This window comes from Polyodon spathula, chromosome 16, assembly GCF_017654505.1.
Source record: "Polyodon spathula isolate WHYD16114869_AA chromosome 16, ASM1765450v1, whole genome shotgun sequence".
In the NCBI taxonomy this organism is placed as follows: domain Eukaryota; kingdom Metazoa; phylum Chordata; class Actinopteri; order Acipenseriformes; family Polyodontidae; genus Polyodon; species Polyodon spathula.
Window position 1 is genome coordinate 16,477,131 of NC_054549.1, and position 22,205 is coordinate 16,499,335.

The 22,205-nt window shown below is 40.9% G+C and overlaps 1 protein-coding gene across 1 annotated transcript in view; it reads right to left on the minus strand.

Moving 5' to 3' along the window:
* LOC121328542 (EF-hand domain-containing protein D2-like) overlaps window positions 1-22,205 on the minus strand; it is a 34,775-nt gene that overhangs the window by 5,587 nt on the left and 6,983 nt on the right. The window contains exon 2 of the mRNA XM_041273254.1: window positions 606-753. Within this exon, the coding sequence (XP_041129188.1) occupies window positions 606-753 (148 nt within the window). The remainder of the gene's footprint in view (window positions 1-605; window positions 754-22,205) is intronic.

Genomic DNA, 22,205 nt, shown 5'->3' on the forward strand with positions numbered 1-22,205 from the left:
CAGCTCTGGAGACAGTCTGTGGAATAGTAACTAGACTGATCCCGGGGCTCAAGGATAACTTGAGGGGACCAGATCTCTTTACCCAGGAAAACAAGCTAAATTGAATACAGATACCAAGACCCCGGCACACATTTGCAGTGCATACAGATTCAGGGCAGACAGTAAGAGGCACTTTCACACCGAAGGAGTCAATGGTGCTGACTGGCTGTGCACTGTATACTGAAGGAGTCAATGCTGCTGACTGGCTGTGCACTGTATACTGAAGGAGTCAATGCTGCTGACTGGCTGTGCACTGTATACTGAAGAAGTCAATGCTGCTAACTGGCTGTGCACTGTATACTGAAGGAGTCAATGCTGCTGGCTGGCTGTGCACTGTATACTGAAGGAGTCAATGCTGCTGGCTGGCTGTGCACTGTATACTGAAGGAGTCAATGCTGCTGACTGGCTGTGCACTGTATACTGAAGGAGTCAATGCTGCTGACTGGCTGTGCACTGTATACTGAAGGAGTCAATGCTGCTGGCTGGCTGTGTACTGTATACTGAAGGAGTCAATAGGGTACATTCTGTATATGGTGCAGCAAAGCCCTTGTCTTGTAATCCCTTACCTCCCGGAAGCTGAGCTTCCCATCAAAGTCCTCGTCCACCTCCTTGATCATGTTCTTCAGGCCCAGGTGAGTCTGAGGGGCTCCCAGCTTCTCCATCATCAGCTTTAACTCCATAAGGTCAATGAAGCCGTCCTTCCCTGCGTCGTACCTGAGACACAGAGAGAGAGAGAGAGATGGTGAGCAGACTGCTCCCACCACAGCTCACCCGCTCAGGTGAGAAACTAGTGCACACAAACAGCTGTATCTAAAACAGGGCTAAAGCAAGCTGCCAATTTCTTAGATTCTGTGTGTTGTTTACAGTAAATGATTTAAAGGATCAGGGATGGAAATAAGGTTGCTGGTTTTACTAGGAGTTTAAAAAGACACTCCTGAGCTTGTTACCTATGCACTCTGGCTAATCAAGGTTGTAGTAAAACCTGGAATGGGTGGAACTGCTGTGCAATAGGAGTCTGATTTCCATCACTCAGGATAAAGTTTAAGCTGTTATTTCCTTGCCGACAGGTGAGTAAATGTTTGTTTGGTTCTGTGCATCGGCATACACAGGACAAGTAGGTTTACACTGGTACATGTTTGACCACTATTGGATAAGCAAATCTCCAGATGTAAACCTCTAAATTGTGACATGAACAGACTGATCCCTGGACTCTATCACAGTCAATAATACAATAAAATTTAAAAATGTTCAGTGAGCTGGACAAAAGGTTGGCCTGGCAACCAAGGCCCTGCACTTTACACACGCATAACATTTTCCGAGAGGGATGTCTGACTTCAAACGAGGTAGTTGGTGCCACATCTGTGGGGAGAGCAACGGGGAGACCTGCGAGCTAACCAGACAAGCACAAAACAAAAAAAAAAAAAACACACACACACATGCAGAATATCGCAGTGCGCAAACACACACACTCCCTCTTACTGAACTCACACTGTCACCACTCCCAGACCCTTCCCTGGGCCAATAGAAAAGCAGGTCATACTATTACAGGCCCCACAGGACCCTGGGTGTGATTAATGGGCATCCTCCAGTCTCAGCATATACCCTGTTTATGAAGTGCAGGAGGCTGAAAATGCGTCGAGCATGCTCCTGCTCTTTCAACTCAACCAGTTTCTCTGGATTTCCCAAGCTTTTTAACCTGATTTACAGGCCTCAGAAAGGATAAAAGGTCTATTAGATGCGCCACCATGTATTTTGCATTAGATGTGATACAGTACATGTTAAAAGATGACACTGTTTAAAAAGACCCATCCTTTTCAGTTCTCATTGCCTGTCATAGACAGCTGTGGCACTAGATCAGCCCAAACTGTCTTTACAGTAGTAAGGCCTCATGTAGCAGCTTCTACAGGGGTGATGCGTGTCCCTAACAAAGTGTCAGTGCGTGAGTGTGATTACAGAGGATTACGAGAGGCAGATGGCCTGTGATAGTGATTAGTCTCCTCCGTTTCAGATGGGATTTTCCCTTTGATCGACTGCATTCCAGCTGAATTAAGGATTCTCTCATCCCAGTAATGTCCAGCTTGAATTTACCTGTTCAGACTTCCACCAAGTTACACTAGCCACAAAGTGCTGTCAACACAATTTCATATTTTTATAGTCAATAGTAGGTACTACATAGGGAAGCACACATTGTGAGAACATCAATGCAATGGGCTGCTGTTACCATTCCAAAAGGGTTACTGGGGTTTTGCTGCACAAAACGATGTGCTGACAAGAAGGATCCTGCTTTGCAAGAGATATGGAGACGATACCAGTCTCCACCAGCAGAGGGCACTGATGCAGTAAGCAGAGCATTCGTACTGATCGGATATAGATGTGCATACCATGGCTGAAACAGGCCATTTACTGAAGCAAGATCTTATCTTAAAGGGATTAGGTGTGTGTGTGTGTGGGGGGGGTATCTACAGAAGGGCTAAGAAAAGCACACAACACTGCCTTCCTGGTATCATGTTTCAAGATTTTCTTTTTTTTAATCCTTGTTCAAATTCTCCTGACAAGTTGCTACTGGTGATCAAATGTCATGGCAACTCCTACTGTGAAAATTGCAGATTTTCAACCAGAACTATTGACCACAGGAGAGCAGAAACAGCTGGCTGGAAACTTAACACCTAGGTGCTATATACAGGAACTCCCTCCACAATGTGAAGGCTGCTGTAATGATGTAACTCCCGTCACAAAAAATGGAATTGGCTGGTTACTCTTTTACGCTTTTCTTGTCTGAAAATATGTGGGCCTGTCTCTACGTGCATTAGAAATGCTTCTTGTCAGATCACAGAATGCTGGCTCTCTGCTGGAGTTTAATAAAATGAATTCTTCTTCTACAGTTTCTGTTCCCTGGGGCGGAGGGAGGGTCTGCCTGTTCTTATGGATTACGGACAGAAAGCTTATATCCCCAGATTCTGAGACTCGTGTCATTTCCTAATCAAGTTTCAGCTGTTCTCCAAAAGGCTTGTCCTTTCTTGGCACGCCATTTGCCCCTATTAAAGGGGATCTAATTTAATAGGACATAATCTAATAGTTGTTTGTGTTTCATCCATGTATTTATAATTGTGGAAAAAGGTGCTTCCTACCTTCTGCTGTGAAGTTACTTTAACTCAGCTTCCACTTGTACCTTGTCATCCTACTCTCTTTATTACATTTGACTTGGGTTAACCTTATCTAGACAGTTTCTGATTTTATAAACTTCAATTAAATCCCTCTTTAAGTTGTTTTTAGGCTTTAACTTCTTGTTTTTTTAATTACTTACCCCGTCCACAGTCCAATGTAGATAAGCTTGTCTTCCTATAATATAATTACTATTACTATTTGTTTTGTAAATAATTTCAGCTGCCACGTACCTCTAAGTTCCTTAAATCTACATTAGTGTTGGCTGTGCTCCAGCTTTAGTAGCTCCGGTCCCACAGTGGCTCCAGTAGCTCATCTCCAGCTCCAGCTCCAGGCTGGCTCTGGTGCTGATGAGACCCCCTGCTCCAGCTCCAGGCTGGCTCCGGTGCTGACGAGACCCCCTGCTCCAGCTCCAGAGCAACCCTGGTGCAGCTCCAACTGCTTTTCACTGGCTCCGGCTCTAGCTCCAGCTACTGAGCCACTAAAACCTCTAATCAGTAATGTACGTTCATCCTCCTTTATCACCATAATAATGTAATAAGCGATTCTCTAGTACAAACTTAGTATGAGACAGGCAGACTAAAAGTGTTTCCTTTTACCCCCAGATTCACTCTAGATACTTGCAAAAATGTGGCATTAAGACAGCCTCCACACCCCAAGATTATGACACATTTAATAATTTGTACTAAAGAAAGTCCTTATCAAGTTTTGTGACAATTAGACAAACAATTCTCTAGCTATATACACCTTGCTGAAGTGTGATACAGGTATGTGTACAGTACCAGCCTCCACTATATACGAGAAATCCAGTCTGTATAGAACACAGGCTCTGAGAGACCAGACTAAAAGGCTTCCGTTTCGGTCCCGTTGTAGTTCTCTAATCTCAGCATGTATCACACTGAAGTCTGGCCTGGAACAGTAACCATATCGATTGGTAGGTTTGTTTGCTCACTGATCCATTAGGAATCACTTCTATAAGGTTAGAAGCTTACAGATGTCAAATACCTGTTTCTACTTCCTCATAAAATGTGAGCTTCCTCTTAGCTACCCCTGACAACAGTCGTCATGGCAACACTTACATTCCCCTTTTAAAGCAACAGCGACTCAACCAACAAGTAGGAACAGATACGAATGCACGCTTACTCCCTGTTCCTCATTCCTTGTTGACAAAAAAAAAAAAGACTTAAACAGCCACCAACCCTTATTTAATATTTTCACAAATCATAAGACCCCTAATGCAATGCAAAATATAATTATTTAAAATAATTATCAGTCTTGACGCAGCAAGCTCAAAGCCAGGTAGAGGCAGATTTAGAGAAAAATCCATGGAGGGAACAAAAGAACTGATCAGAATGATTGCAAACACCAGAAACAATGTGGTTACAAGTCAAAGCTATTTACTTTTTAAATAAGAAATGCAACTCAAGTAGATCAAAATGTTTTTCCATAGTTTGTATATCTGTATATCTATTGTCACCTGAGCCAGCTAGTTTGTATATCTGTTGCCACTTGAGCCATATTCAAAACCCAGGTTTTTAGAAGTATGTGCGCTTAGTGTAACAGCCTGCTGTGCCAGAAAAGCATGCAATACTAGAAGAACATTAGGCAACCATGCAAAACTAAAAGAAAATTAGAAAGAACAGAAAAAGTTGATGAATAACGTACAGCATTAAGTGTCTAAGGCTCGATATCCATTCAAAGAAAGTCACTAGCACTCATCATGTGCTATTCTGCAGCTATTTCAACATCCTCTACAGACGCTTCAAAAGTAACAGGCCCCTGCAAGACAGGCTGCCTCATGTTCATCTCTCAGTTTATTCAAAAGGTCCCTACAGTGAAGGAGTGCGCATAAAAACTACTTACACTGACAGCTAAAGAAGAATGTATGACTTCACAGGTCTAGCCAAATAACTGAGCTCCAGTTTTCTATTTTTTACCCTACACAAAACGAAACTCACTAAGATCTGGCTAAGCAGATGTCAGCAGACCTTCTTCAGAGCATTACAGAGACGTACAGCTCTATATGTTTTGGAAACCTGCTACTTACTCTAACACTTTCTTTCCTACTGCAAAGGTCTTTCCTCAAAAACACTCCTTCCAAAACACTCCAAACACCAAACACATGTCCAGCAAGTCAATAATGCTGCAGATTTGCAAGAGGGTTGAAGTGGCAAACTGAAAGGGATTTGCAAACTACAGTAGATATAACAGCAAGTGCTGTTTTTACCTAGACAGCATGTTGTACTATGAAGGCGACCCCATTCAAAACCACTGACCACCAGTGAGGGGCACAACCATAGCAGGAAGAGCCCGGAGCTATATTTACAAAGCGCTTCCTCCCTCCTTTAATTAACTCCCATCTTTTGAAAGGATAAAAAAAATATATGTTAATGTTACGAAAGGAGATACAAAACCACACAAGAGTGCTTAAGAGGACTTGAAATATATAACTTAGCTGTAGACTTCATCGTATGGTTTACGTTTTGTAAAATGAACAGGTGTTTTACCTCTTAAAAAGAGACTGGGGCAAACCCTTTGAAAGCACAGCCCCTGGTGTTTGAGAATGTCTTTCTGTAGTCAACAAGGCCTTGTTTTGGACCATGACTCGCTTGAAAAAATAAACTTTCTGAAAGACACTCACAGAAAATCATCATTTGATAAGGGGAAGCTCTTTCATGTGGCATTATGTGACAACCTAACTATCTCTGCTGTTCTCTTTCATTGGGATCCTAATCCCGTTAGCCTGCGATAACACCACACTGTGCAGTTTGTTAAAATAAAGGCCATGAAGAGTCAACTGACAGCATAGATACAGCAGCCTGCTGTCGAGCCCAGCGACCGATTCAAGTCAAACTTAAACTTTTAAAAATGTATCACTGTATCGGCAGAGCATTTGCCAGGTTTACTGCACTAAAGTCTCAGTAGCACCTAATCTCTTCATAGGCTTTTCTCAATTGTTTCCAGTTTAAATGCTCCCATTATTTTACATCATGTAATTACAGCACTTTTTAGAAATGTATAACATAATTTCAATATTGGAATTGCATCCCCCCCCCGCCATTGACTACTTGAATTTTATTGGAATTATGGCACAGCTATCCTCGCCACAGCTTTATAAGGGCTTTCCTTGAAGTGGGAAGCATATCAGTGTTGCACAGGCTTCAGTATGCAATGCTTCACCTTTGTGCTTCAGTGCACAGCGCAACACAAACACCTCCTCTCTATTTAAAACCAGCTTCTGTGTAACTGGATTACATGCAACACCTGACAAGATTACAATTACCAAATAAGATTACAATGGGACCGCCGCTTGATCCCAGACCTATTTCAAGGTTACACACTGGTACAAAGTTTTTTTTTTTTTTTTTCAATTTAGATTTTGGGGTGGTTGTAGAAAAGCTTTGACACTTATGTAAACAGACCCACTTCATTGTGCCTAACACAAAAATCAGCATAACGTAGTACACATGAAAATGATGCCTTTTTGAAGGTGGCAAAGTATTTGACACCAACAGGCATTACAGTCTAGAAACTTGTCATGCATACAACATTTTATTAAGCCATACAAATATAGACACACTTTGGCTGTCTTCCACAATGACATCCTTATGGTCACGAGTACGTTCTTCAGGGGTGTTTGTGTGTTTAGGCATTTTTTACATTTTGCCATAATTTGCAATTCTGTTATAAATTCCACAAGTGTTTAAAGTGTTTCCATACTTCCTATGGAACTGTAATATAGCTTTAAATCTCGCGAGCAAGAACAATCCTTCGTTTCTAATTGTAATCTTGCTTTAAATCTCACAAGCGTGTACAATCCTCCAATAGAAATGTAGGAATTTGCTGTCACTCAGGTCAGGGCCGGCGTCAGCACCCGGTCAAGCGCCCAGGACCCCGACACCAGAAGGAGGCCCACACACATACAGAAATAAAACTGCAAATATGAGTAAATATACCATTTCTGGGTCAGAGATCCTACTCAAACAGCCTTCAGGGCTAGAAATGTTTAGTTTTCACTCAACTAAACTAAACTGTATGCGTGCAGTGCAACTTTTCAGATCTCCCTTTTCCTGCTTGAATCCGGTTCCCTTAGTCCCGCCTCTTCTCACTCCCTACTGGCTTCCACCTTCGTCCCCAGTTCTTCGTAAAGTCTAAAGCTATTGGCTGATCGCGACATACTATTATACAAATGTGCCAATTAAAGACATTCTATAATTGGCACATTTCTGTCATACTTTCCAACAACCAAGACTTTCAAGTGTTTTGAATTCACAACTGTAAATACACAGTCAAATTTGTAATGTAAATGTATTTCTGTAATAGTGCGTGTGTTCTGTTTTCTGTTAATTGTGTACTCAGTAGGCTACAGTAGCAAAATAAATTGTGCTAAAATGTTTTCATTTTAATTAAAAATAATCTTTTACTGTTTTCACACTGTACAGTAATGTGTAAAAGCTGCAGCATGATTTATTTTGTGCTACCAGTAGGCTAAAGTAAAAAGAAAGTGCGCCTCAGGTATTCATTTGATTGTACTACTATATACACCTGCACTGTACAGCTTTATTACAAAAAAAATATTTAATTTTATCATTTTTTAAAATTGGTCGGCTAATTAAATAAAAAATATGAAAACCTTTTTATATCTTTTTTTTTTTTTTTTTTTTTTAAATTTGGGGGGGGGGGGGGGGGGGGGGGGGGTGAAGGGGGGGGGGGAGGGGTCCAAAAACCTGGCACGGCCCCCCTGTGCACTCAGGAGTTGGGGTGGGTTTAAAGTATTCAGAACGAATCAATGCGAGACACAAGTCAGGGAGGAGAGACATTCTCCAGCTGCACTGGGAAAGTTTTTTTTTTTTTTTTGTTATTTTATTTACTTATGTTGCAGGGAAAGGGGTGAAATCAACATGAATTGAGTAACCATTTCCAGTGTTTTTCTGGTGCTTACTGGATATAAACCGAAAATCAGAAGCCCTAATTGTAGTATATTACCAGCCCCTGTTAAGAATTTGATTGGGACTGCACCTTAGCTCCCTTGTACATTGTAAATGATGTAACAGCAGCATATAATCTAGGTTATATTTACCAAAGCTGTCCAAAGAAAATTATTTTAACCTGTCCGTGAGCTGGTGCTAGATTTAAGGAGGGGGGTGGCATTGACACTTTTCCTCAAGCATTGATGTTTTGACTCGACCCCTAAATCCCTTAGGAAGTCGGTGTAGGACTCAGAGACGGCAGTTTAATCTTTCTGTCCTTGCAGTGCTTAGAAATCTACCCCCCCAATCAGGGCAGGGAGACATTCCACCCATTCCAAGCTTTCCTGAGGGTGTGGAGGGCAGACTGTTTAGAGAAACAAGAAATTGTTTTATAACTTGCTGAAGAGACAGAGCCAATAGCTTCTGGTTTTAGCACCAACTCCTCAATAAAGCTTTCCTGAAAGACTTTTGCATGCAAAATTTACTTCACAGAAACAAAAGAGAAAACAGTCAAGTGGTAAACAATTAGAACAAACCAGTATAATTATTGAAAGATTACTGATTCACAAACAGGTTTACATTTTAGGCTAATATACAATACTCAAATTTCACCAGTAATTTCTGGTTTTTAATAAATCACACGTAAATAATCGCAGCTTACATGAAAGAACTGCTTAGAAGTAGTTGCTCTCTACTTTAATGATTCAGACAGTTGCTTGCATCATCAATGATGAAGGCTCAGATGAAGACGTGGAGTTTGGCGGTTTCAGATCAGATGATACAGACTCTGCAGTCTGATTGATTAAGCTTACCTGTTACGCTACAATCTATATTCTTTTATTGAACAACTATTATTTACTATTATATGAACATGATCATTTTAATCACTGAAGGTTTGAATACTAAAATATTTGTCCCAGCTCTACTCTGCATTATAAAAGTATAGCATACTGTAGATAGGAAACTGGTAGAATTATATTTGCAGTGAGCGAAGGGGACATAGAAACCAATACATGTGTACTCCAACTCAAAAAAACCTTTTCATTCTGCCTGCTGGACAAATGACTTGAAGCATCGATTCCCTGCCAGAACACATGATTGGAACTCACTAGAGCCATCAGCAGATCGTTAAAACAAACGAGGCAATTTCAGGGCACTGTTCGCTATGCTAGTCACTGCAGGCAAATCAACAGAGCACAAACGCTGATTGCATAAAAGTAACTGTCGCTAACAAAATAGTTGCATGAACTTTCTTACTGCCATGAACCTCTATTCATTTCATAGGTCTCAAGTGTGTAGTTTTGAAAGAAACACATGTTTTCATTAAAAAACAAAAACTGGTACTACACTAGGTTTAGTAAAACTCTGGAAACCCTGCTTTTAGACAGTCTTGTATTTCCTGGGTCATAGTGACCTTAAGAGTGAAACTGTCCCCACTTTTTCACTGGCTTCTTTCCTGTCAATAACCAATCAGCTACTTCCCCTATTAACTGACATGCAGTCTGGAGCCAATGGAAGTGCATTTATGTTAGCTCCAATTAATTTAGATGACCACTCCCTTAACTGTGATTCTGTACAGATGTATGGGAACTGTACTGATCAGAGGTCACAATGCATCTGAACAGCAAGCTAGATAGAAGGTATCAGTCACACAGCACGGTACAGGAAAGTTGCCACGTGATGTGTTTTACATTGTCCCACTGAGGGGCGCAGTGCTCCCCCTAAGGGACATGTTCTTTACAAAATGCTTGAGAAAGTTGTTATTTGTGATGGTGGTGTGCCTTAGCGATTCATATGGGAGGTTGCTCAGTTCCTCTTTTATTATTTTGTCAATAAAAGTAATAAGTAGATACTTTATCACAATGAGGCAATGTCTGAGTGTGTTATTATAGTCTGGAGAACACTGTGACATAGTGGAAATAACTGAGGCTATTACTGACCTTGCCGGTGTTTGGACTTCTCTTCTTCAGACTAGTCCAGCCAACTAAACATAAAGTCAATTCACAAACGCCCATAATGCGTTTGCATTACCGGACTGAAGCTAAAGTTACTCATTTCAACTCATGTCAACACCACCATCAGCCTTCAAGCTGTTATGTCTACAGCCATCTCAATACATTAAATAAAACAGTCTAGTGCTGATAAAAAAATAGATAAAAAACTAAAATCACAAACCGCAGACACCTCTGTGCTAGAGTTCAGTGGATGTTGGCAAGCTCTGGTCCTCTGGAGTACAAAGGCCAGCCCTACAGGTGTCTGCAATGGGAGTGTTATTACAAGTTGTAAATTTGCCAGGCCAAAACGGCTAAATGCCTGGAGTTCAGAATCTGGGGTCAGGTTATACAAGACCGCTCAAAAGAGAATGGGAAAAGGAAAAGGAAATGGCTTGAACTTCCTCAATCAAGATCTCATTTTCAAACAAATACACACAAACAATTTCTCTTCTGTATCGACCAAACCCCAATCACAGGGTAGTGGTCAAACAGAAAGGGCATACTGTATTAGTGCAGACTCCCCTGATGCTTGGCTACACCTGTTTTGAGTTGAAAGGGCTACAGTAATAACCATGCTTCCCTTACTCTTCTGCAGTTAAGGTTACTTTAAAAATGTAGGTTCGGAAGGATTGTAGTTGGGTCGTTAGGTTGGAAACACTGATGTTAACAACAAAAGTACAGTTAAGAGCGCATAAAAAACATCTGAAACAGGGTAACAATGAGGCTGGGTAACAGCAAGCCAATAATTTTGAGCTCATCTTGCTTTTCACGTGATCTCTGGAGCAGCGCATTCTGTCTGCACTGCTCTGCAGAACGAAACTTATAGGCGGAAACAAGGCTACAATCAGGTAACAGCAAACAGCTTTAAAACTAAGGAATTAATGGAACACAAATACAAAATCAAATCAAATTCCTGAGGAGATATGACCTCTTTCAACACTGCAGTTAATAATTAACACTGCAGGTATCTAAAGAGGTCAACTAAAGTTAAGAATAGCAGTGCAATCCAGGAAAACAACTGATTCACTCTGCCAGTTAACCGGGCGCAGTCATGGGTATGAATCTATGTAAGTTTATTTAAAGAGGTACTGGCTTCAAAAGAAGTCCTAGTGCCAGGACTAAACAGCCTTCTCCCAAAAAAGCTTAAACTCCGAGAACAGCAGGAAAAAATATACTGGAGCAACAGATCCTACCAAGAATGATTACAAAACTTCATAAATGTTCAGACAGAACACTAAAAACAATAAGAAACTAAGTCAAGTAGACAAATATTTCTGCTTGTGCCTTTTTCATGGTACGACTGTAATTCAATATGTTAAAAATAATCAGACCTGCCTTGTGGTAAGTCTGCATTCTGATAAGGGTAGGGTTTGGAAATTTCTTTGAACTGAGCGCTTCTCAAATAAGGTATGCAACAGCAATCTCAAAACAAAATAATATTGGGCATATACAGTTCTGAGCCCCACAAAAAATCCAATAACAAATTAGGCTGCATTCACACTGGGTCTGGTTCGTTTAGTTTGAAACAATGTATCAATGTGCTTGCTGTGCACACTTATCTACGATCAAAGGGACCCAGTTCGTTTGGATGCAATGCAGTTTTCAAGAGAACTCTGTTCATATGGTGTGTGAACCGGACGTTTCAAATATCCTGCAAGGCATGTTGAAAGACGACAGCTATTGCTGTACTGCTCCGGTTTTTAATATAGCATGTTTCAGATTCTTACATACAGCTGTGGAAGAAAGCACTGGGGGAGCACTTACCTAATTTAATTAATACATGTATTGAATACCTATAGCCTACAGTATAGGAAAATAATGCAGTTTACTCAATTCTGCACAGTTCTCTTAATGTCTGCATTTAAAAAAAAAGTTAATTAAGAAAAGACTGAATATTTCACTATTTTTATTAGATTTGTCCAGTTCGGCTTGGATTTCGGTGTCTGACCAAATTTCGGTCAGAGTTTCAGTTTCTCCCACTGTCCAGATTTCCACAGTGAAAAACTGTGATGTTCTTAATATTCTTCAATTCACCGATGCTGTAGCAACTCTGAAGTCGTTAAAATAACAGTATACCACAACTGTTAACAAGGTAACAGTTTAGAAATTAAACATTGTGTGAATTTATTGTAGATCACAACAATTCACTATTCTCTTTATATTGTCATACTAGTCACCACATGTTAAATAGATCAGCTATTACCGTTTAAACATATGCACATAATCAGAATGGTTAAACAAATAATCCATATAATTATTTTATTTTTGAATGGCGCTAACACAACCTAATACATTACTCTGCTATTAACTTGTAGAGCACACTGATGCAGTTTTATACTTAATACAGATACAAAAATAAAATAGCAAAACCAGAACAATGAACAATTATACTGTTTTCTGACCGGGACAACAAATAAGGCTGAAACTGTGACAACCCCAATTTTCACAGGATGTCTGGTAACCCTAATGTAGTTACAATAAACAAAACATCACTATTTCAATTTGCATTGAAATACCATCTAATGTCCTCATATATCAATTCTGGCAGATCTGAAATTGTTATAGATAATCAAGATTTTTTTATTTTTTTTTGCTCTACTCGATTCCCAGAATATGAACTAAACTAAGCGAAAAATGTTTACTTCCGAGTCAGGTTACCTTGCATAGTTTGTTTCCTATGTGCAACAGGACCGAGTTCAGCACTAGCAAGCTAATCAGACTCAGTGCGTTTACCAAACGGACCAAGACCATCTCTTTAGGTGGACTCCGTTTAGTTCGTTTTCCGAGCAGAATTTGTTATTCACACTTCACACCAAACCGTACCGAGTGCAGACCAAACCCTCTAAACGGACCCAGTGTGAACACAGCCTAAGACATTCATCGAGGGCCAAAAGTAAACTCAGCCCCAGCCGTCTAACAGCCTCTCCCTTAATTGTATTCAATTTCACATTTTCCAAACAAACACCTTGAGTTGAGTCAGCTGGCTTGCAGGTGTGCCTTAAGACAGACACATGAAGCATCACGTCTGAATCACCTGCACTATCTGAATGAAAGGCACATTGGTATTCCGACAACAGCAGCCTGCTGTGTGTCAAGCAATATTCATGAAGAAACTGCAATCACATCACATTATTTCAAGATTGCATTACAGGCAGCGACAAACACAGACAATTTAAAGGCTACTGAGAAGTAAATTAGATACACTTCCATCTCCTCCTAATGCTGGTCCCATGTTGAAGATAAAGGGTTCTTAGAAGTTGATGTTAAAATAATACAGACATCAGATAAGCATAGAGTTTTGGTACAAAATTATTTCGAATTTTGCTGTGCAAAGATAAAGACAATTATCTAAAAGCATGTGTGTCTCTATGAAACAACAACTAAGTCATGTTGCCTCAATTATTTAGGCCAGGGGTCGACAGACAACAGTATTCCAACAACTTGAAGCAGTGTTTACAAGAATAAATAATTCACTCATAATAAACTTATGAATTAACTGGAAAACATATTTCTCCTGTGGTGGACCAGCCACTTCTGAGTTCACAACATCTATAGGACTCAACAGATACAAGGGACCACACATATGAAATCCAAAGAAATACTTCATGAATTGAAACTCACACTGCACCCTGAGCTTCCCTTGTTACAGTACATAAATGAAAAGGACCAGGTGCCAGGAGAACAAGCAGGCCCCTGGTAAAGGTGATCTAAACTGATCACACTTCTCCTGACAGCATTATGTTGTTCAAGCAGCTATAAGGGAGGAAGAACGTATTTAACACCAAGCTCCTGATCATTTAAGAAGGAAGTGAAGTTTTGAAATGAAGGGCTGGGTGCAGGGCTAGTGTTAGTTTAAAGCCATGCTACTAGTATGGCTCCAGAATGTAGCATACAGACTCACCCATTTAAAAACCGCAAAGACACTAAAAAGTTAGCTATGTTATACTCGACCAGAATAATAAAAGTGGCTGGATTGTGGTGTTGGGTGTGGAACATGTGTTACTCATTTTATCACAGCTTGCATACAGCACATCTTGAAATCCCTGAATTATCTTCTCTTTCAAAAATTGTTTAAAAAAACTCTAAGAAACTATTAAGGTATCACAAAAGTTCAGTGGTGTCTTAACTGGTATCAGAATGATTGGAGTGGGGTACTGCCCATTGTATTCCCAGAATTGATTTTTGCAATAATGTCATCCAAGGTTTTGTTGTACTAGATTGAGTATTTCTAGCTACTAGTATGTGCATACAAATATATAGTATAGGGATTGTGTGAACAATATTTATAGTAATAATATTCTCTGTAATACCCTGCAAGTGTGTTCTGCATGATTCTCTATTGTAATTTCTGCTTGGATTTGTATTTGCTGTGCTTACTAACTATTCCAGCAAAAGCTGCTACTGAAAAGACAGCCCTAGGCTGATTGGGGGGAGTTTGGGGAAGCATATCGATATTGCACAGAATTTACTGCACAATGCTATACCTATAACTTTCTGCATACAGCGCAACACTATATGCTTTCACAATATGCTTTCCCAACTCAGCCTTGAGGAGTCTTTCCAGAAGCAACTGTTGCTAGAATGCTTAGTAAGCAAGGCAAATAATGATCTACTGTATTCAATGTCTCAAAATTACTTCACCACCAGCATGCCGTTTTGGTATCTTACAGCTGGTAATCTTACAGCTGCTGTTTTCAGCTGCTAATCAAGCATGTCTTGAGGAGTCTGGAACCCCCAGCCAGCTGTAGAGGCAGATAGGAGCAATCACTTGCCCCCAGTCCCAAGCTTGGTATTCTTCAGAGTTCAGTACAAGACACAGGTAAGCTGTACGCCTGCAGACACGACGGCATGCCTGGAGCACTGTAACACTGAACACAGCTGTGTGCGCCTGTGATGTTTAACAGGTGCAACTATCTCAAGAGGATATAGTATTCACATATAACTCGATAGAACTGCTTCTCATCCCTTCATTTATTGCATGTATTTGTGTAAGTGTGCAGGGTGCCTCACCGTTATAAAATCTTGACCAAGTTTGTCTTTTAAAAGAGACATCCTACACATGAACTTATAATAATATCACAAAAAAGACTGTACTCATGAACTACTATTAAACACAAAAACATGTTTGGTTTTTTTTTTTTTTTTTTACTTTAGAACTGTGCCGTATGTTCTTTGCTCAGGATGACATTGATAAACAGGATAAGATTTTAACAAATTCTTAACAGAGATATGTTGATTTCTCTTCAGCGATTAGTGAAAATGGTACAGCACTATCAGATTATTAACACAGAAACCTGGTACGCAGTGTGCTAATTCACTAGCCTTTCATGCTTTCAACCTTTGGAGGCCTGGGTTCAAATCTAGCTACTCTGATCACAAGGGCAAGCGGATTAGCAATTTTCCACTTTGTCCCAGGGGACTTTTGTCCAAATAATCATTCGACTGAGCTCGGCAGGCGGTGTTCAGGTCAGGGCTGTGCTCTCTCGCAGAGCTGCGAGGGCAGGCTCTCATGCGACTGTCTGCTGGTAGAGTGCTTGACTGAAGCCACTGCCACTGTCCCTCACCTATCACAAGCCCCAACCTCTAAGGCTGCAAAGGTTTAAACAGTAAACCAAAATAGAAATCATTAGGTAGTATTCTAAGAAATGTTCAACCGGAAATGTTTGGTTTTCTGAAGATTCCCCTAAGCAGTTTATTATCATTTATAGAGCCTTTGTAAACCACTCTAATTTCATGGTATACGTGAAAATCCATTTAAAAACTGAAATAAATGCAAAGATGACTATAAATACTAAATCAAATCTACTTTCTTTTAAAATGTGCATGACATTTTAAATGGCAAACAACTTTTATTGTGCATAGGTTTACATTTAATCTATTAAAACAGGCTCAATTCTCAAAGATTTGTTATATTAAGACAAGGCTCTTGCCAAGGCAGAGCCTTGTGGCCCCACCACACTGTTCTATACACGAAGCTGAGGAATTCAAATAAGGGCAGGGAGTGACTAACAAAAGGAACCCAGAGCACACTGCACCGCTTCTCTGGAAGAAACCCAAACGAAATTCATGAGAAACTGAATCCCCCGGCAAGAGCAGGCCCTCTCTCTGACAGGTTTATACAAGTGCTGGTAACAGGAAATGGTTTATACAAGCGCTGGTAATGGCAAACAGTTTGATTTTCAGAGCTCTAAAAAAAAGCAGATGAGTCTGTCATTAGCATGATTCTAAAATAAATTTTAAAAGAAACTTGAAGCAGACCGTGAAACATATTCTAGCAAGGCCAGCGCTTCAGCATTTCTAGCAATTGTGCGTGGGTCACAGAAAGACAAGTTACAAGTCAGGCAACTGTGGTGAGCGACTCCAAAACAGACACAAAACAAGACAAAAATATACAGAACTACCAGTTGCAATTTTGTCAATAAGAGTTCGCACAAGCAGTTACAGTGAGAGCACACTGATTGTACCCGACGTATAAACCAGTAAAATCACAATTCCAAATGTCAGCAAAATGAGTGAAAAAATATTGATCACTTGTTTAGTCTTGATTTAGTCTGCTACCCCCCACCTCCCCCCCCACCGCTTTATTGGGGAGAGAATACATGTATGTCTATAAAATCTAAGAAAAAAAAAGCACAGAAACAGAACCAAGAAATACAGATTCAAGTTACAATTCATGGGAGTTAAAACAGGATTTAAAAAAGTGTTGATCCTTGCAAATTTACAAGCCACCCAAGCGAGACTGCTTTTTTCTGCAACTCCAGAGGGAGAGAAGGATTTGAAAGACTTCAAGGCTCAAAGCACGTGCAGGCACTGAGAAACCAGAGAGTTAATCAGCAGTGACGCCTATTCAGAGCGAACAACAATAATCCCATATCGACACTGACTGCTGCGCCGGGATCCAGCTGTCTGCTGCTGAACGGTTTGCCTGCAAGAACACGAGGCAGGAAGAATTACATGATAATTAAATTACCTCCCGTCGGCAGGAGAGCAGGCCATATTAACACGACGTTCTGTTCTGTCTGGGTTCGGTTTATCCACTTGCTTTGTTTTTGTGTTATGTTGTAGCCACTCGGCTGTCCTAGGACCCGATATTGTAGACTACTGAGGCGTTTTTAGCCAATTGGACTGCCATAAACCCCATTCTTGACATCAAGCCCACCATACTGTGTTGAAACAGCCGTAAGGCTCATGTCACCCGCTTTAAAAAAAAAAAAAAAAAACATACCCCTTCCATTCAACTACTGTCAAAACTATGATGTTATAAACCGATCATGTATCCCAGCTCCTTAACAGAATTCCCTTCATCTGCCCTTCATCTGAATGAAAGTAAGACTCCCATTGTATAGCAGTTTGATTCATTCCCGTTTTTACTGGTAGTTTAATAGATCACACCTGAGCTGGTAACCTATACACTGTAGCTAATCAGGCTCGTAGCAAAACCTGGAATGGGTGAAACTGCTATGCAATAGGGAGTCTTATTTTCATCCCTGGCCTATTCCATCATAAAGTCAGCATCCCGTGACCCTTTAATAATCTATCATAAAGCTGTGGTTAATGATTACTTGTTTGTTTTTGTATTTGCAGAGAAAGTATGGTGCAACGGGTGCTACCAAAGGGGCTTGTTCCTAGACTTTGAACGGCACAGTCTGACCATAACACCGTGTAACACATTTTTTATTTATGTTTTTGTTCCTGGGTAGTAAGTGTTATTTCCTAATTGCTTATGCCTCAAAAGTATAGAAAATGGCTATTATTCCCCACAAACTTTGCTTTTGTGACCAGGACAGGTAAATTTCAAAATATCACTATTTCCAGTGAGAAAACAGGAGCTTTTGTGTCTTTTCGTTCACATAAAGTCAGAAAAAAACAACATATGAATCCAAATTAACATGCATTTATACTAAAGTAATACAAAAATGACTACAAAAGATTTAGAAGCGAGTAGTTTTTCGAGATTTACGATTATACTGTAAATTTACAGTATAGTCCTAAATCTTGAAAAACTACTCACTTCTAAATCTTTTATATAATAACACTTACTACCCAGGAACAAAAATTGTGTAATCTGACAATGAGAGACACAGTCTTTGAACTCGGACACCTGTGGAGATGCAAGACTCATCTAACTAGGCATGATTGAGCCAGCTCTTAACAGTCAAACAGGTATTCCATGAGCAGAGACACACTCTCACATTATCAGCTGCAAACAGGTATTCCATGAGCAGAGACACACTCTCACATTATCAGCTGCAAACAGGTATTCCATGAGCAGAGACACACTTTCACATTATCAGCTGCAAACAGGTATTCCATGAGCAGAGACACACTTTCACATTATCAGCTGCAAACAGGTATTCCATGAGCAGAGACACACTCTCACAGAGCTGCTTTCTCGTTAACCCTCATCTTTCAGCCATCTTCACAAACTCACGTCATGAGGTACAGTGAAGCTTATATTGACGCTGTCTACTGTACATGCACAACACATTGCAATAACAAAAGCACAAGAAAGCTGTAAACATGCACTAATCGGCTGTGTGACTAATTAATGCAAGTGGTATTAGCCAGAATATGACTCCCATTATATTTCAATGAGTGGGGGGTGACATTAAGCAGGTTTGACAGTATATCGCGCTGTTTGAAGAGGTAATAAAAGCAGCCGGTATCAGCATTTATAATCACCACACTGCAGCAGTCCATTCTGTCAGTCGCTTCCAGCTCATTCCCGCCATTCAGCACACGAATCCAGCCAGCTTCGTGCAGGGATCTCATCACTATGCAGTGTGCGAGGCAGCCTCCCATGTGGGGAGATTAGAAATGCAAGTCACAAGCAGCACAACAAGAAGGGAATGCCTGCCACAGACACTCATTGCTTCAAGCCACCTTTTGCTTTCATTTCTCCTATACACTTTTTTTTTTTTTTTTGGCCCTTGAGAAGGTACAGATAACGACAATTTGAAAATCCTTTGATGCAAAGAGATTAAAATAATTAGATCTCAGTCTAGTTTTGTAACATTCATTTCCACTGCCGCAGCTATCACAATTACAGTAAAGCTTTAGCATCCCGAGCGTCCAGATTCGTTGTTCTAAAAAGACCAATCTGCGAATCGAATTAAAAAGCAAAAGAAACCCTGAAAACATGCATGGGCTCGTAATACAACATATACATGAGACTCCCAACAGAGCACCAGGGCGTTGTATCAAGCAAGGAATGTGTGAGGCAAAATACTGATCAATATTAATACATCTCTTCACACAAAAGTCCAGTTTTTGTGTATGTGTTTTAGTATTTATATGTCACCATTCGGATCATAAAACAAATATGAAAACATCTTGCAGCGTAAAAAAAAAAAAAAAAAAAAAAAAAGCCAGTCAATTTGTGTCCTTTGAGGAGCCAAAGTTAACTGCACAAAATACTTGGAGGTTAGCACTGTGAGCTGTCATCTACTCCCGTGTTTATTTAAAAGTTAATTCATGAGGTGCTTTAACAAAGTCATGCTCAGCAGATCATGGCTCCCGCAGCCCATTAACAGCCTCCAGCTGCTGAAATGAAGCACTGCCCCACGAGATGAGGGCACACTGCTGCAGACAGCCCCATGACAAGCAATTTTTAAACCGACACCACATGGGGCACACAGTAGAACTTGTTTATCATGACAGCAAAGAAGTTAAAGCAAAGTATTTGTCCACAGACCATGTATTTTACAACAGTCTTACAATAACTGTGGACTATTAGAGTGACAATGTGCCACAGCGAAGGGGAACATTTTGCCAGACTTCACAACTGTGCTACATTCTAATTACAATGCCCTCTGTAGTGATGGGCATGGCATTATAGCAGAGGAATCTTAGCCTCTCAAGGATAGAGGAAGGTGCTACTCGGTCAATTATGGGGATACAGAAGAATGTAAAGCATTTGTAAAGCTTATCAAACTCTCTTACAGCAAAAGAAAACCCTGCCTTCTTCACCATTTAGAAACTTAGTACACAAATACAAACAAATATGACTGTCAGTATTATTAAAGAAACCTGCAGTATTTGCTTGGTGGATGAAATTAAAAACCACATGCATTTGTGGCCTACTATACAGTGACTTTAACCTAAATAAACAAGCTAATCTGTTTCTTTTAAACCTGCTGCCTTGCAACTAGATGCCAAGTGCTGGATGAATCACAGGAATGCTTAATGAAGCTGGGCAATGAAAATAAATTGTTTGAAGAAGCTGTTGTCTTTTCCCTTGTGCTGGACCCACAATCCCAGTTGTCTGCCTCCAGCTGTTTGGCTAACAGTCGGCTGATTTATCTGCCAGTACTCTCTCTCTAGCTCTCCTGCTGATATAGCTGCCAGTACTCTCACTCTTTCGCTCTCCTGCTGATTTATCTGCCAGTACTCTCTCTCCTGCCAATATATCTGCCAGTACTCTCTCTCCTGCTGATATATCTGCCAGTACTCTGTCTCTCTCTCTAGCTCTCCTGCTGATATAGCTGCCAGTACTCACTCTCCTGCTGATATATCTGCCAGTACTCTCTCTCTAGCTCTCCTGCTGATATATCTGCCAGTACTCTCTCTCTTTCGCTCTCCTGCTGATATATCTGCCAGTACTCTGTCTCTCTCTCTAGCTCTCCTGCTGATATAGCTGCCAGTACTCACTCTCCTGCTGATATATCTGCCAGTACTCTCTCTCGCTCTCCTGCTGATATATCTGCCAGTACTCTCTCTCGCTCTCCTGCTGATATATCTGCCAGTACTCTCTCTCGCTCTCCTGCTGATATATCTGCCAGTACTCTCTCTCGCTCTCCTGCTGATATATCTGCCAGTACATTCTCTCTCTCTCTAGCTCTCCTGCCGATATATCTGCCAGTACTCTCTCTCTTTCGCTCTCCTGCTGATATATCTGCCAGTACTCTCTCTCTAGCTCTCCTGCTGATATAGCTGCCAGTACTCTCTCTCCTGCTGATATATCTGCCAGTACTCTCTCTCGCTCTCCTGCTGCTATATCTGCTAGTACATTCTCTCTCTCTCTAGCTCTCCAGCTGATATATCTGCCAGTACTCTCTCTCGCTGTCCTGCTGATATATCTGCCAGTACATTCTCTCTCTCTCTCTCTCTCCTGCTGATATATCTGCCAGTACTCTCTCTCTCTCCTGCTGATATCTGCCAGTACTCTCCCTCTCTCTAGCTCTCCTCCCGATATATCTGCCAGTACTCTCTCTCTAGCTCTCCTCTGATATATCTGCCAGTACTCTCTCTCTCGCTCTCCTCCCGATATATCTGCCAGTACTCTCTCTCTAGCTCTCCTGCTGATATATCTGCCATTACTCTCTCTCGCTCTCCTGCTGATATATCTGCCAGTACTCTCTCTCGCTCTCCTGCTGATATATCTGCCAGTACTCTCTCTCTAGCTCTCCTGCTGATATCTGCCAGTACTCTCTCTAGCTCTCCTGCTGATATAGCTGCCAGTACTCTCTCTCCTGCTGATATATCTGCCAGTACTCTCTCTCCTGCTGATATATCTGCCAGTACTCTCTCTCGCTCTCCTGCTGCTATATCTGCTAGTACATTCTCTCTCTCTCTAGCTCTCCTGCTGATATATCTGCCAGTACTCTCTCTCGCTGTCCTGCTGATATATCTGCCAGTACATTCTCTCTCTCTCTCTCGCTCTCCTGCTGATATATCTGCCAGTACTCTCTCTCTCTCCTGCTGATATCTGCCAGTACTCTCCCTCTCTCTAGCTCTCCTCCCGATATATCTGCCAGTACTCTCTCTCTTGCTCATCTGCTGATATATCTGCCAGTACTCTCTCTTGCTCTCACTCTCCTGCTGATATATCTGCCAGCACTCTCTCTCTCTCTCTAGCTCTACTGTTGATATATCTGCCAGTACTCTCTCTCTCTCTCTCTCTCTCTCTCCTGCTGATATATCTGCCAGCACTCTCTCTCTCTCTCTAGCTCTACTGTTGATATATCTGCCAGTACTCTCTCTCTCTCTCTCTCTCTCTCTCTCTCTCTCTCTCTCTCTCTCCTGCTGATTTATCTGCCAG